A 13,823-nucleotide genomic window follows, 5' to 3' on the forward strand; every position below is an offset into this window, starting at 1 on the left:
AGTCTAAACAAACATAATATAAGAGGCACTTCGAGATCAAACAGCCCAATCATTTTAAAGTATTGGAGAATGAAGAGGACAAAATACTACGATAGATCAGAATTTGTATGTAATTGTTGATGCAATTAAAGAAACAGCCCTAGAAATAATTCCAAAATGAACTAAGGGAAAATGAGTGTGGTTTGATGAGGAATGTGAGGAAGATATCCAAGAGAAAAAGCAGGCCAAATTACTACTTATACAAAGTAAAATGCAATAAAAAAGAAAATCAAAGTTTGAAGAAGTACAATGGTGAATACAGGCCACACTAAGGAAAGCAAAAGCAAAATACATTAAAAGAAATTGTAGATGATCAGCATGTAGCCATATGCCAATGGAAGGGTGCTAATGGAAGATAAAAATATTGAGAGAAGATGGATAGAATACCTCAGGTCCTACTAAATTGTGAAGAACCAAGTGAATTATAAGGTTTTTTGCTCTAGTAACAGTGGATCCAGAAAATCCCTCATCCACCATTGAGGGGGTAAGAAAACAGATTAAAAATCTTAAGAATGGCAAGAGTCCAGAAGATGGAATTTCCACTAAACTGCTCAAATCTGGTGACAAAGCTCTCTGCTCCAAAATCCACTAGTTAACTGAGTTAATCTGGATAAAGCAGGCAATACCAGAGGAATGAAAGGTGTCTGTGATAAGCCCCATACACAAAAGGAAAGATAAATCAGTGTGGAACAACTATAGGGGCTTAGTGCTACTCAACATCTGTTACAAGATCTTCTCCAAACATCTGCTAGAATGAATCAAACCCCTTGGCAACAAAAATAACTGGAGAGTACCAAGGAGGATTCCAAACAGAACAATCAACCACTGACCAGATTTTTTGTCTTAAAACAGATATGTGAGAAAATTTACAAATAAGGCCAACAAATACATCTGTCTTCATGGACTTCAAGAAGGCTTATGATAATATCCATAGACAAGGTCTGATTAAAACCATGACAGATTTTAGCACACCAAGGAAACTGATGAAACTAGTAAATATGTACCTAAATGATACAAAAGCTAAGGTTAGTGTAGGCAATAAAAGAGGGGAGATGGGATTAAGAGAAGGAGATAGATTATCATCAGTTCTCTTCAGTATGGCACTCAAAAAGGCAATGCAGGAGTTTAACAGAAAGAACTGTCGGGTTATTCAAACCAACAATGAAAAGAAGTATTCATACCCTGGAATCAGTGGCATCAAGGCTTGGGCTACAAGTTAGTACTCTAAATACTGAGTAGTTGGCCATTGGAAGAAAACTCCATAACTTCCAAGATCTAACAGTGAAGTGTACCAGGTATAAACAAGTGAGATAATTTAAATATCTTGGTTCAAGTTTGCACTGGAGTGAAATCAATTAAAGGAGAGATTAAGGCAAGGTTACTGGTGGGAAGCAGAGGCTATTACTCACTAAACCCACTATTAAAATGTAGAAATACACCACAACAAGTAAAATTATGATTATATAGAACATTAATAATGCCAGCAGTACTATATGGTTGTGAGACCTGGAGAACATGAAAACAAGGCCTTAACTGACTCCTTACATTTGAGAGAAAGGTTCTCAGGAAAATATATGGACCAGTCTGGGACCTAACTACTGGAGAATGGAGAAGATGTTGCAATACAGAACTGGAAAAAGTATACAAGGACCCTAACATCATTGGAGTGATGAGAACCAAAAGACTCTCATGGGCTGGACACGTAGTAAGAATGGGAGAAACGAGATGGCCCAATGTTGCAATGGACTGGATCCTATCAGGCAACAGACCAGTGGGAAGACTTAGGAAGGGATGGATGGATGGGTAGGTGAATAGTGTAAGACAAGATTTTCTGCAGTTGGAGTCTTGGAGTACTGCCAATGAAAGCAGATGGAGAGACCTACCTGTGTCATCACACCTGATTGTGTAAAGTGAGGTAAGAAAGATGAAGTGGGTGGGTCTAGTGCACTAGTCTCTCTTGTCACACTGTCTCTCCTGTACAGAACACCCAGACCTTCCACTGATATTTTATTCGTCATTAACTGTATGAATAAAATATTGGTCAATTTTCTGTAGAGAAGCAGCTTCTGCTGGAAGAGACAGAACATGAGATATGTTAGGTATCTTAACTATGTTTTTGGGGTAGTTTGCACAACCCACCCACATTCATTCTAGCTAAAATTTATAAAATTATGTGTTGAACTTGTAATAAATAAAGAAACTTCCATAAAAACATAGGCAGATAAAAATGGAATGACTGCAGAAAACAGTATCTGGAACATTATGGCAAATATATTTCTTAATTAAATGATTTCAAGTTCAGTAGAAATGTTTTATGCCCCTAATTAGATAAATTGCTCATGCTATTCAGCTCAAGTTTCCACCTAATAATAATTATCTTATTATGTACAATTAGTGTTTCATAAATGATACAAAATTATGTGGAGAATACAGGTGTTCTGAATATTAGCTATTTAAGATATCATGATGTTGAATGAACTGGTTAAGAAACTGTGTCAGTTATACTCTGTGCTTGGGAGCAGCCAGAGATTAAACAATAACAGTTAGACGTTTTGCCAATTGTTTATCTCTAAGCCACTTTAAAATACATATTTTTGTTAAAATTGTTGTGACTTGGCAAGGCAGCCAAGTCACTATGAGAGGAAGCCGAAAGGCACGCGTTTAAGCTCACGCAGGCTGGCGTGAGGTCTGGAACAGGTCAGGGATATGAGACTAGCAAAAATAGTATGTTTCTGTTGGAATACTTAACTTTAATCCATAATTGGTGAACATCGGTCTGACGGTATGTGCATCACAAGATAAATAGCAAATGATAATGGCACCTTGCTAGGTCGTAGCAAATGACGTAGCTGAAGGCTATGCTAACTATCGTCTCAGCAAATGAGAGCGTAATTTGTCAGTGAACCATCGCTAGCAAAGTCGGCTGTACAACTGGGGCAAGTGCTAGGATGTCTCTCTAGACCTGCCGTGTGGCGGCGCTCGATCTGCAATCACTGACAGTGGCGACACGCGGGTCCGACGTATACTACCGGACCGCGGCCGATTTAAAGGCTACCACCTAGCAAGTGTGGTGTCTGGCGGTGACACCACAAAAATTAATTTAAATTTCAAGGGAACGTTTAACAGTAGTGTGATTTGAGGATATCATGGGAACTTTATAATCATATATCATGTATCAGTCTCATTGAGAGCATTGAAATTTTCCTATGAGAATGCAGCATGTATAAAAACATGTGTTAGAAACTTTAAGAATTTATTCGTGACATCAAAACATTACAAAAAGTTCGTATGAACATGGGTCTGAAAATCCTTTGCTAGGAATGTATGAAAAAGAATTCTGAAAATCTTCTGTAGCTGTGACTGCTGATTGTGTATATTACCTCAAATGTGCATGTTTATTCATTTTATTGTTTACATTTGGTTATATAATTGTTTTGTTTTGGTTGATTGTTGTTTGTTCTGTTTTAGGGTAACATCCATCACAACAATGTATTCAGTGTCTGAAATGATAAATATGCACTACACATATGGCCGAGCAGGTGAGAATATGGATGCAGCACATTAACTTTATGCTAATTTTACCCAGGGAGGCAGATAGTGTGAGCAAGAACATCTTTACAACACCACCAATGCTTGCAAGAGATGGTTCAGGTAAGAAGAAAGTTGTGGATGGTGGAAGGTCATGAAATGTACTGTGCATGAAGTTCCATCAACTAGTACAAGGAGAACTGCGAGAATGGAAAGCATTTATCATCTTATGATCTTGAACATTCTGCATGAAAATCTTTTGTAGCTGTATCATTTTCAGCAGTGCAAGGATTAATTGAGGCAGACTTTTAACAAAGAATTTCTCAATCTATGTTAGGGCAATGCATTATGTTTCTGCAATTTTTAGCATGTACCTGATTCTTAGCATGTACCTGACCTGATTCACTGATGAGCTGGCTTTTCATTTAAAAATATCTACAGACATGAACCATGGACCTTGCCGTTGGTGGGGAGGCTTGCGTGCCTCAGCGATACAGATAGCCGTACCGTAGGTACAACCACAACGGAGGGGTATCTGTTGAGAGGCGAGACAAACGTGTGGTTCCTGAAGAGCAGCAGCAGCCTTTTCAGTAGTTGCAAGGGCAACAGTCTGGATGATTGACTGATCTGGCCTTGTAACAATAATCAAAACGGCCTTGCTGTGCTGGTACTGCGAACGGCTGAAAGCAAGGGGAAACTACGGCTGTAATTTTTCCCGAGGGCATGCAGCTTTACTGTATGATTAACTGACGATGGCGTCCTCTTGGGTAAAATATTCCGGAGGTAAAATAGTCCCCCATTTGGATCTCCGGGCGGGGACTACTCAAGAGGATGTCGTTATCAGGAGAAAGAAAACTGGTGTTCTACGGATTGGAGCGTGGAATGTCAGATCCCTTAATCTGGCAGGTAGGCTAGAAAATTTAAAAAGGGAAATGGATAGGTTAAAGTTATATATAGTGGGAATTAGTGAAGTTCGGTGGCAGGAGGAACAAGACTTCTGGTCAGGTGACTACAGCGTTATAAACACAAAATCAAATAGGGGTAATGCAGGAGTAGGTTTAATAATGAATAGGAAAATAGGAATGCGGGTAAGCTACTACAAACAGCATAGTGAACGCATTATTGTGGCCAAGATAGATATGAAGCCCACACCTACTACAGTAGTACAAGTTTATATGCCAACTAGCTCTGCAGATGACGAAGAAATTGAAGAACTGTATGATGAAATAAAAGAAATTATTCAGGAAGGAAATGTAGTAGGTGAATATGGATTGGGTCTAAGAAATGAAAGAGGAAGCTGCCTCATAGAATTTTGCATAGAGCACAACTTAATCATAGCTAACACTTGGTTTAAGAATCATGAAAGAAGGTTGTATACATGGCACAACCCTGGAGATACTAAAAGGTATCAGATAGATTATATAATGGTAAGACAGAGATTTAGGAACCAGGTTTTAAATTGTAAGACATTTCCAGGGACAGATGTGGACTCTGACCACAATCTATTGGTTATGACCTGTAGATTAAAACTGAAGAAACTGCAAAAAGGTGGGAATTTAAGGAGATGGGACCTGGATAAACTGAAAGAACCAGAGGTTGTACAGAGTTTCAGGGAGAGCATAAGGGAACAATTGACAGGAATGGGGGAAAGAAATACAGTAGAAGAAGAATGGGTAGCTTTGAGGGATGAAGTAGTGAAGGCAGCAGAGGATCTAGTAGGTAAAAAGATGAGGGCTAATAGAAATCCTTGGGTAACAGAAGAAATATTGAATTTAATTGATGAAAGGAGAAAATATAAAAATGCAGTAAATGAAGCAGGCAAAAAGAAATACAAATGTCTCAAAAATGAGATCGACAGGAAGTGCAAAATGGCTAAGCAGGGATGGCTAGAGCACAAATGTAAGGATGTAGAGGCTTATCTCACTAGGGGTAAGATAGATACTGCCTACAGGAAAATTAAGGAGACCTTTGGAGATAAGAGAACCACTTGTATAAACATCAAGAGCTCAGATGGAAACTCAGTTCTAAGCAAAGAAGGGAAAGCAGAAACGTGGAAGGAGTATATAGAGAGTCTATACAAGGGTGATGTACTTGAGGACAATATTATGGAAATGGAAGAGGATGTAGATGAAGATGAAATAGGAGATACGATACTGCATGAAGAGTTTGACTGAGCACTGAAAGACCTGAGTCAAAACAGGGCCCCCGGAGTAGACAACATTCCATTGGAACTACTGATGGCATTGGGAGAGCCAGTCCTGACTAAACTCTACCATCTGGTGAGCAAGATGTATGAAACAGACGAAATACCCTGAGACTTCAAGAAGAGTATAATAATTCCAATCCCAAAGAAAGCAGGTGTTGACAGATGTGAAAATTACCGAACAATCAATTTAATAAGCCACAGCTGCAAAATACTAACACGAATTCTTTACAGACGAATGGAAAAACTAGTAGAAGCCGACCTCGGGGAAGATCGGTTTGGATTCCATAGAAATACTGGAACACGTGAGGCAATACTGACCTTACGACTTACATTAGAAGAAAGATTAAGGAAAGGCAAACGTACGTTTCTAGCATTTGTAGACTTAGAGAAAGCTTTTGACAATGTTGAGTGGAATACTCTCTTTCAAATTCTAAAGGAGGCTGCGGTAAAATACAGGGAGTGAAAGGCTATTTACAATTTGTACAGAAACTAGATGGCAGTTATAAGAGTCGAGGGACATGAAAGGGAAGCAGTGGTTGGGAAGGGAGTAAGACAGGGTTGTAGCCTCTCCCCGATGTTATTCAGTCTGTGTGTTGAGCAAGCAGTAAAGGAAACAAAAGAAAAATTTGGAGTAGGTATTAAAATCCATGGAGAAAAAATAAAAACTTTGAGGTTCGCCGATGACATTGTAATTCTGTCAGAGACAGCAAAGGACTTGGAAGAGCAGTTGAATGGAATGGACAGTGTCTTGAAAGGAGGATATAAGATGAACATCAACAAAAGCAAAACGAGGATAATGGAATGTAGTCGAATTAAGTCGGGTGATGCTGAGGGAATTAGATTAGGAAATGAGATACTTAAAGCAGTAAAGGAGTTTTGCTATTTGGGGAGCAAAATAACTGATGATGGTCGAAGTAGAGAGGATATAAAATGTAGACTGGCAATGGCAAGGAAAGCATTTCTGAAGAAGAGAAATTTGTTAACATCGAGTATAGATTTAAGTGTCAGGAAGTCGTTTCTGAAAGTATTTGTATGGAGTGTAGCCATGTATGGAAGTGAAACATGGACGATAAATAGTTTGGACAAGAAGAGAATAGAAGCTTTCGAAATGTGGTGCCACAGAAGAATGCTGAAGATTAGATTGGTAGATCACATAACTAATGAGGAAGTATTGAATAGGATTGGGGAGAAGAGAAGTTTGTGGCACAACTTGACCAGAAGAGGGATCAGTTGGTAGAACATGTTCTGAGACATCAAGGGATCACCAATTTAGTATTGGAGGGCAGCGTGGAGGGTAAAAATCGTAGAGGGACACCAAGAGATGAATACACTAAGCAGATTCAGAAGGATGTAGGTTGCAGTAGGTACTGGGAGATGAAGCAGCTTGCACAGGGTAGAGTAGCATGGAGAGCTGCATCAAACCAGTCTCAGGACTGAAGACCACAACAACAACATGAGTTCCTTCATTTACTTGATGATCTACACTCCTGGAAATTGAAATAAGAACACCGTGAATTCATTGTCCCAGGAAGGGGAAACTTTATTGACACATTCCTGGGGTCAGATACATCACATGATCACACTGACAGAACCACAGGCACATAGACACAGGCAACAGAGCATGCACAATGTCGGCACTAGTACAGTGTATATCCACCTTTCGCAGCAATGCAGGCTGCTATTCTCCCATGGAGACGATCGTAGAGATGCTGGATGTAGTCCTGTGGAACGGCTTGCCATGCCATTTCCACCTGGCGCCTCAGTTGGACCAGCGTTCGTGCTGGACGTGCAGACCGCGTGAGACGACGCTCCATCCAGTCCCAAACATGCTCAATGGGGGACAGATCCGGAGATCTTGCTGGGCAGGGTAGTTGACTTACACCTTCTAGAGCACGTTGGGTGGCACGGGATACATGCGGACGTGCATTGTCCTGTTGGAACAGCAAGTTCCCTTGCCGGTCTAGGAATGGTAGAACGATGGGTTCGATGACGGTTTGGATGTACTGTGCACTATTCAGTGTCCCCTCGACGATCACCAGTGGTGTACGGCCAGTGTAGGTGATCGTTCCCCACACCATGATGCCGGGTGTTGGCCCTGTGTGCCTCGGTCGTATGCAGTCCTGATTGTGGCGCTCACCTGAACGGCGCCAAACACGCATACGACCATCATTGGCACCAAGGCAGAAGCGACTCTCATTGCTGAAGACGACACGTCTCTATTCGTCCCTCCATTCACGCCTGTCGCGACACCACTGGAGGCGGGCTGCACGATGTTGGGGCGTGAGCGGAAGACGGCCTAACGGTGTGCGGGACCGTAGCCCAGCTTCATGGAGACGGTTGCGAATGGTCCTCGCCGATACCCCAGGAGCAACAGTGTCCCTAATTTGCTGGGAAGTGGCGGTGCGGTCCCCTACGGCACTGCGTAGGATCCTACGGTCTTGGCGTGCATCCGTGCGTCACTGCGGTCCGGTCCCAGGTCGACGGGCACATGCACCTTCCGCCGACCACTGGCGACAACATCAATGTACTGTGGAGACCTCACGCCCCACGTGTTGAGCAATTTGGCGGTACGTCCACCCGGCCTCCCGCATGCCCACTATACGCCCTCGCTCAAAGTCCGTCAACTGCACATACGGTTCACGTCCACACTGTCGCGGCATGCTACCAGTGTTAAAGACTGCGATGGAGCTCCGTATGCCACGGCAAACTGGCTGACACTGACGGTGGCGGTGCACAAATGCTGCGCAGCTAACGCCATTCGACGGCCAACGCCGCGGTTCCTGGTGTGTCCGCTGTGCCGTGCGTGTGATCATTGCTTGTACAGCCCTCTTGCAGTGTCCAGAGCAAGTATGGTGGGTCTGACACACCGGTGTCAATGTGTTCTTTTTTCCATTTCCAGGAGTGTACTTCTTGACATCATCCAGTGAATGTAGTTTGTACAGGATGGTGCTTCACCTCACTGTACAAAGATAGTTCATCAGTGTCATGATAACCAGCTTCCAAACAGGTGGTTTGAATGAGAGAGATTCATTGCATGGCCTGCCCAATCATCAGATTTTAATCCAATGGATTTTTTCCTCAAAACTGTTGGTGTATTCATCTCTGGCACTAACTGTTCATGTTCTGAGGGAGCGTATTCAAAATGGATTTGACAAGATACAGAACACACCAGGAGTTTTCCCCAGTGTAGTGCAAAGAATGGAATGCAAGGAAGCAGGAGGTGATCACTTCAAGAAAATCTTGTAAATGTAACTGTGTTATTTTCATGCCATGAATAATGAATCCTTTCATACATGTAAACGTATCATTTTTGGGCCAGGAATAATAAAGCCCATCATACCTTCCCAATCAAGGATTTTTGAACCCATGTTCATATAAACTTTTTTTTATGTTTTTATCTCTATAATAAATCTTTAAAGTTTCTGACCCATGTTTATGCTCCCTCTCTACTGTATTAATTTTTTGTGTTATTGACCTATGAGGATTCTCTGCAAATGGAGAATGTTATTCACAACAGGATTACAAAATACAAGTTCCATTGAAAACTGTCATTCTCCTTCATATTTCCTGTGAAATCTGCTTAAAATAAAATAAAAATGTGAAAGAGAGAAGGGTGGTGAGAGATGTAGAAAGCTAGTAGATCATATATGCTCATAAATAAAGATTTACTTTCAGAATATAATATTTCTAATATTACAGACAATTGCTGCAAATAATATTTTCTTTGAAACTCAGTGCAAGAAAATAACTGTATACCCAGTATAGTGCCTTACAATATAGATACTCCTCAGAAAAAATCACTCTAGAACAAACATTTTTAAGGTTAATTTACAAGATATGACATGGAATGAAGTTGATAATGAATGAAGTGCTGATGTAAATTTAATCTCTTCCATGATAAATTCATATCATTATTTGAAAATAGCTGTACTCATCAGAAAGGACATTTAACAGCCACGTAAAAATCCGTGGCTCACTAGAAGGCGTAAATTATCATGTAAAAGGAAAGGGTAATGTATCTGTTGACAAGAACAAGTAGAGATCTTGCAGTAGTTTCACACCACAAATACAACAAAAATTACCAAGAAAAGTTTTCAAAAAATGAAGGAGGGTGCACATTATGTCAGGAACCAGTATCCCAAAACATAATTCCAACAACAGACTTAGGACTATATAGAATGCAGTGAAATGAAAGACAGGCCAACAGGCCATAAAACAATATGACATCCCTATTACATGTAGTTAAAATACAGGGACAACCAGCTCAACCCCCTGTGGGTCCAGGGGTTAGAATAGGCCCAAGGTATTCCTGCCTGTCATAAGAGGTGACTAAAAGGAGTCCACACATTTTGGTCTTTATGTGATGGTCCCCTGTAGGGTTTGACCTTCATTTTTCAAAATTTTCCCGAAGAGCGAGCCAAATGGGGAAGGGCGCCTTACATGGTGCATCGTATCCATAATGTGCTGAGACCTATCACGTCCTTCGTCGATGTGGATCTGCACTTCTGCTCATTCTCTAAGTGTTGGGTGAGGTCACCATTCTGAGTGCATATTTTTCCATGATCTGTACAGTATCGTTTTCTATGCTGACGATGATAATGGACTTGTTTGCTTGGTTGCACCTGATATCCAGCATGGTAACCAGTCCATTGTGGTGGCGCTGCCATGTACCCTGCTGGTTGCAGCTCCCTGACCACACAGGGGTCACTCTGCTGATGCCTGTTGTTTTTGTCCCTTCTACCTGTTTCTTGCTTCTCTCTGTAGTTTTATTTCCTGTTTTATCCATAGCAGTGTTGGTTATCCTTCTGTCGTTCTTCTGGTTCTTCCATTCTCCTGTTATTGTGCTGTACATCTCCTTTCTTTTCTTCTTTCACTTGTGTAGTTATTTTACTGGGAACAAGGGACCAATGACCTGACAGTTTAGTCCCCCCCCCCCCCCCCTTCCTCTTCCTTTAAACCAACCATCTAACCAACCAACCAGCTCAAGGGTCAAGTCAAAGCAGTATATTGAAAAAGCAACTCTCATAAAATTCAATCATCTGGCTGTCTCACTCACTTCTCGTTCTGAAATGAAATGATATATTTTGTCAAAAATAAAAGTTCATGTGGATTTGAGGGCTTTCCCAGCTGAGTACGAAAGATTTGTTGCCCTATAATAAATGCTGTCTTTCTGAAATGTAATTTATTACCAACTCAGGATATTTTTCCAGAGAGATTAAAATATGCCATTGTTAAACCCCTCTATGAGAAAGGTGATAGGAGAGATGTCAATAACTACTGACCCGTTTCACTACTGACATCATTTGTGCAAATTACAATATTTGAAATAAATTTGGTTTATATGAACTGATCATACAGCCAACCAACTAATAATGTCATAATTAACCAAAAGGATGCTTAAAGGTTTACTTGATAAGTCAACAAATGTAAACAGTAGAAACTGTACTGATGGGAGAAATCACTTATGGGGTTAAAAGCATTATTGAGTGGTTTTCTGTGAATGGTATCAGTCTCAGTTTCAAGAAGACACAACATATTCAGTTCTGCACATCTATAGGTATTACACCAATGTTAAGTGTAAAATGTGGTGAGAAAATAATAACTGGAAAAAAAAATCAAAATGTTTATGTGTCAGTATTGTTGAGAATTTAAACTGGGAAAAAAAGATTTTGGAACTCGTAAAACAAACTTCATTTCCAGCCACATTTGCATTCTGAATCACTGCAAATCTTGTGGAGAGACAAGTCAGTAAGTTGACTCATTTTCATTCAATAACGTCATGTAATAATATTTTAGGGTAACTCATGTTTAATAAAGAAAGTTTCCATTGCTGAAAAATGTGCTGTACAGATAATATGTGGTGCTCACACATGATCATCTTGTAGACAACTGTTTAAGGAGTTAGGCATTTTGCACAGTATATTTATTTTCTCACAAAGTTTTGCTGTAAATGATCTACTATAGTTCTAAAGGAACAGTTATGTACATAATTACAATACCAGAAGAGAAATTACATTCATTACTTCATATTTAGGTTGTCTTTAGCACAAAAACTGCTGCACAGTACTGCCACCAAAACTTTTGGTCATTTACAAAACTATATAAGATGTCGAACATACAGCAAAGCTAAATTTGAAAATGAACTGAAAAAGTTTTTCATTGACTTTTATTTTTACACATTTATAGATAATAAATAATATTCTAGTGTTAACAGACAGTACAATTTTGCTGTTATGAATTGCTAGTATCTAGAAATTTTTGAGGATCTATTTTTTACTAATTTCTGCTACACGTACTTCTTACTCTCATATACTCTCATATACCTAGAAAGGTACTGGTCACTGATTCATAATAATTAAAATAATGACAATAACATTGCTTATTGTTCTACAGTGAAATAATGAGAACTTCTGTATATGCAGAGGAAGGCAAGAGATAAAGCAATATATTTGTCAAAGCATACACAAAGACTGCATATTGCCTGTCCTATGTAAATATGTGAAACTGATAGTAGCTATCAGTTTACTATTTTGGTAAGTTCCTTCCTTTAAGAATTGATGTGAAGCAATATTTTATCTGACAACAGGATATCCAAAATGGAATAACAACATGAATTAGGAAAGACCATTGCTCACCACATAAAGGAAGCATTGCACAGTAGCCAAGAACATTTGAAAGAAAACTAAGTACTCTCTCTCTCTCTCTCTCTCTCTCTCTCTCTCTCTCTCTCTCTCTCTCTCTCACACACACACACACACACACACACACACACACACACACACACACACGGCCACTGTTGTCTCTGGGCACTGAGACCAGACTGAAGTGAGTAGCGATCTTGGCTCGATTGGGTAGGGGTACGGAAGAGGTTTGGGGTGGGACATGGGAGGAATAGCAGGACAGGGGTGGGGAAAGATGGTGTCATGCTGCCCGTGGGACTGTACAGGGATACAGTATGGTAGACTGTTATGTACAGCATTTGAAAGGCTTTGCTGTGACTAGGGAAAGGGGGGGGGGGGAGGGGGAAGAAGAAGCAGATCTTATATGATACCCAAACATTAACAATAACATCTATGAAGCTTTATGTGTTATACAGAGCATTGGTAACCCACACAGTAATTAAAATGATCATTTAAAACAAAAATTCCTCCTAGATCTTTCCAATTATCCTCATTAACACCTGATGATACAACTTATGATGTAATACTTTAATTTAACATAATTTGTTTATTAATTGACATCAATAAATAATTTTGTGGGATTTGAAATCTCCACTAACCTTATTGTATACCTGTAACACTGACAAAAAACTAACACTATTTACAAGTACAAAATATACAACTTATCCAAAGTGAGCAAATGAGTCCTAGCTCATAAAAATGATTTAATCAGCAAAAAAAGCCTTGTTATTGGTTTGTGGCCTATTTAGGTCTTGCTTGGTGTATCATACAAAGCTAGACTAAGTTTAATACCTATTCACTGAATTTGTGCAATTGGGGACAATGTAACAATTGAAAAGTCAAATAATGGTTACCTGGTTATTTTATCTTTTTTAGTTGTTTTATTTTAAGGATTTGTGACTTTTGTTTGCCTTGCCTGTTTCCTAGCATACATAAAATAAAATGTGTTTTCACGGAAATACTTTTCAATATCTGATAGCGCAACACCATGTGTTTCTGGCAGGAAAATCCATACATGTACAGCAGCCATTATACAGACCACTGCAAAAAACCATTGCAACACATGTGCTCCTCCAAAGAAATTCAGCATGTCAAAATAATACTGTATGGTAACAAACATGACTATATGAGCAAATGACATAAGTATGCCATGTGCAAGACCTCTTATTTGCGTTGGAAAAAGTTCCGCTGTCATAGTCCATGGAATTCCAAGTAGTCCTATCATACTTGCACACACATATCCCAAAATACATGCCACAGGGATCCATGTCCCACCACCTCCTGCAAGGATAAGTTAGGATCAGTCATGTAACAAATACCAAGATCTACATGAATTTTTTTCCTCACCTGCACACTATAGCATGATGAAA

The 13,823-nt window shown here is 39.9% G+C and overlaps 1 protein-coding gene across 1 annotated transcript in view; it reads right to left on the reverse strand.

The window, feature by feature from the left end:
• Positions 1-11,661: 11,661 nt before the first annotated feature.
• The window catches only part of LOC124555442 (facilitated trehalose transporter Tret1-like), a 190,624-nt gene continuing 188,462 nt past the window's right edge, over positions 11,662-13,823 (reverse strand). Inside the window, exon 9 of the mRNA XM_047129352.1 lies at positions 11,662-13,734. Within this exon, the coding sequence (XP_046985308.1) occupies positions 13,340-13,734 (395 nt within the window). The 3' untranslated portion in view covers positions 11,662-13,339. The remainder of the gene's footprint in view (positions 13,735-13,823) is intronic.

Source organism: Schistocerca americana, chromosome X (assembly GCF_021461395.2).
Source record: "Schistocerca americana isolate TAMUIC-IGC-003095 chromosome X, iqSchAmer2.1, whole genome shotgun sequence".
NCBI lineage: Eukaryota > Metazoa > Arthropoda > Insecta > Orthoptera > Acrididae > Schistocerca > Schistocerca americana.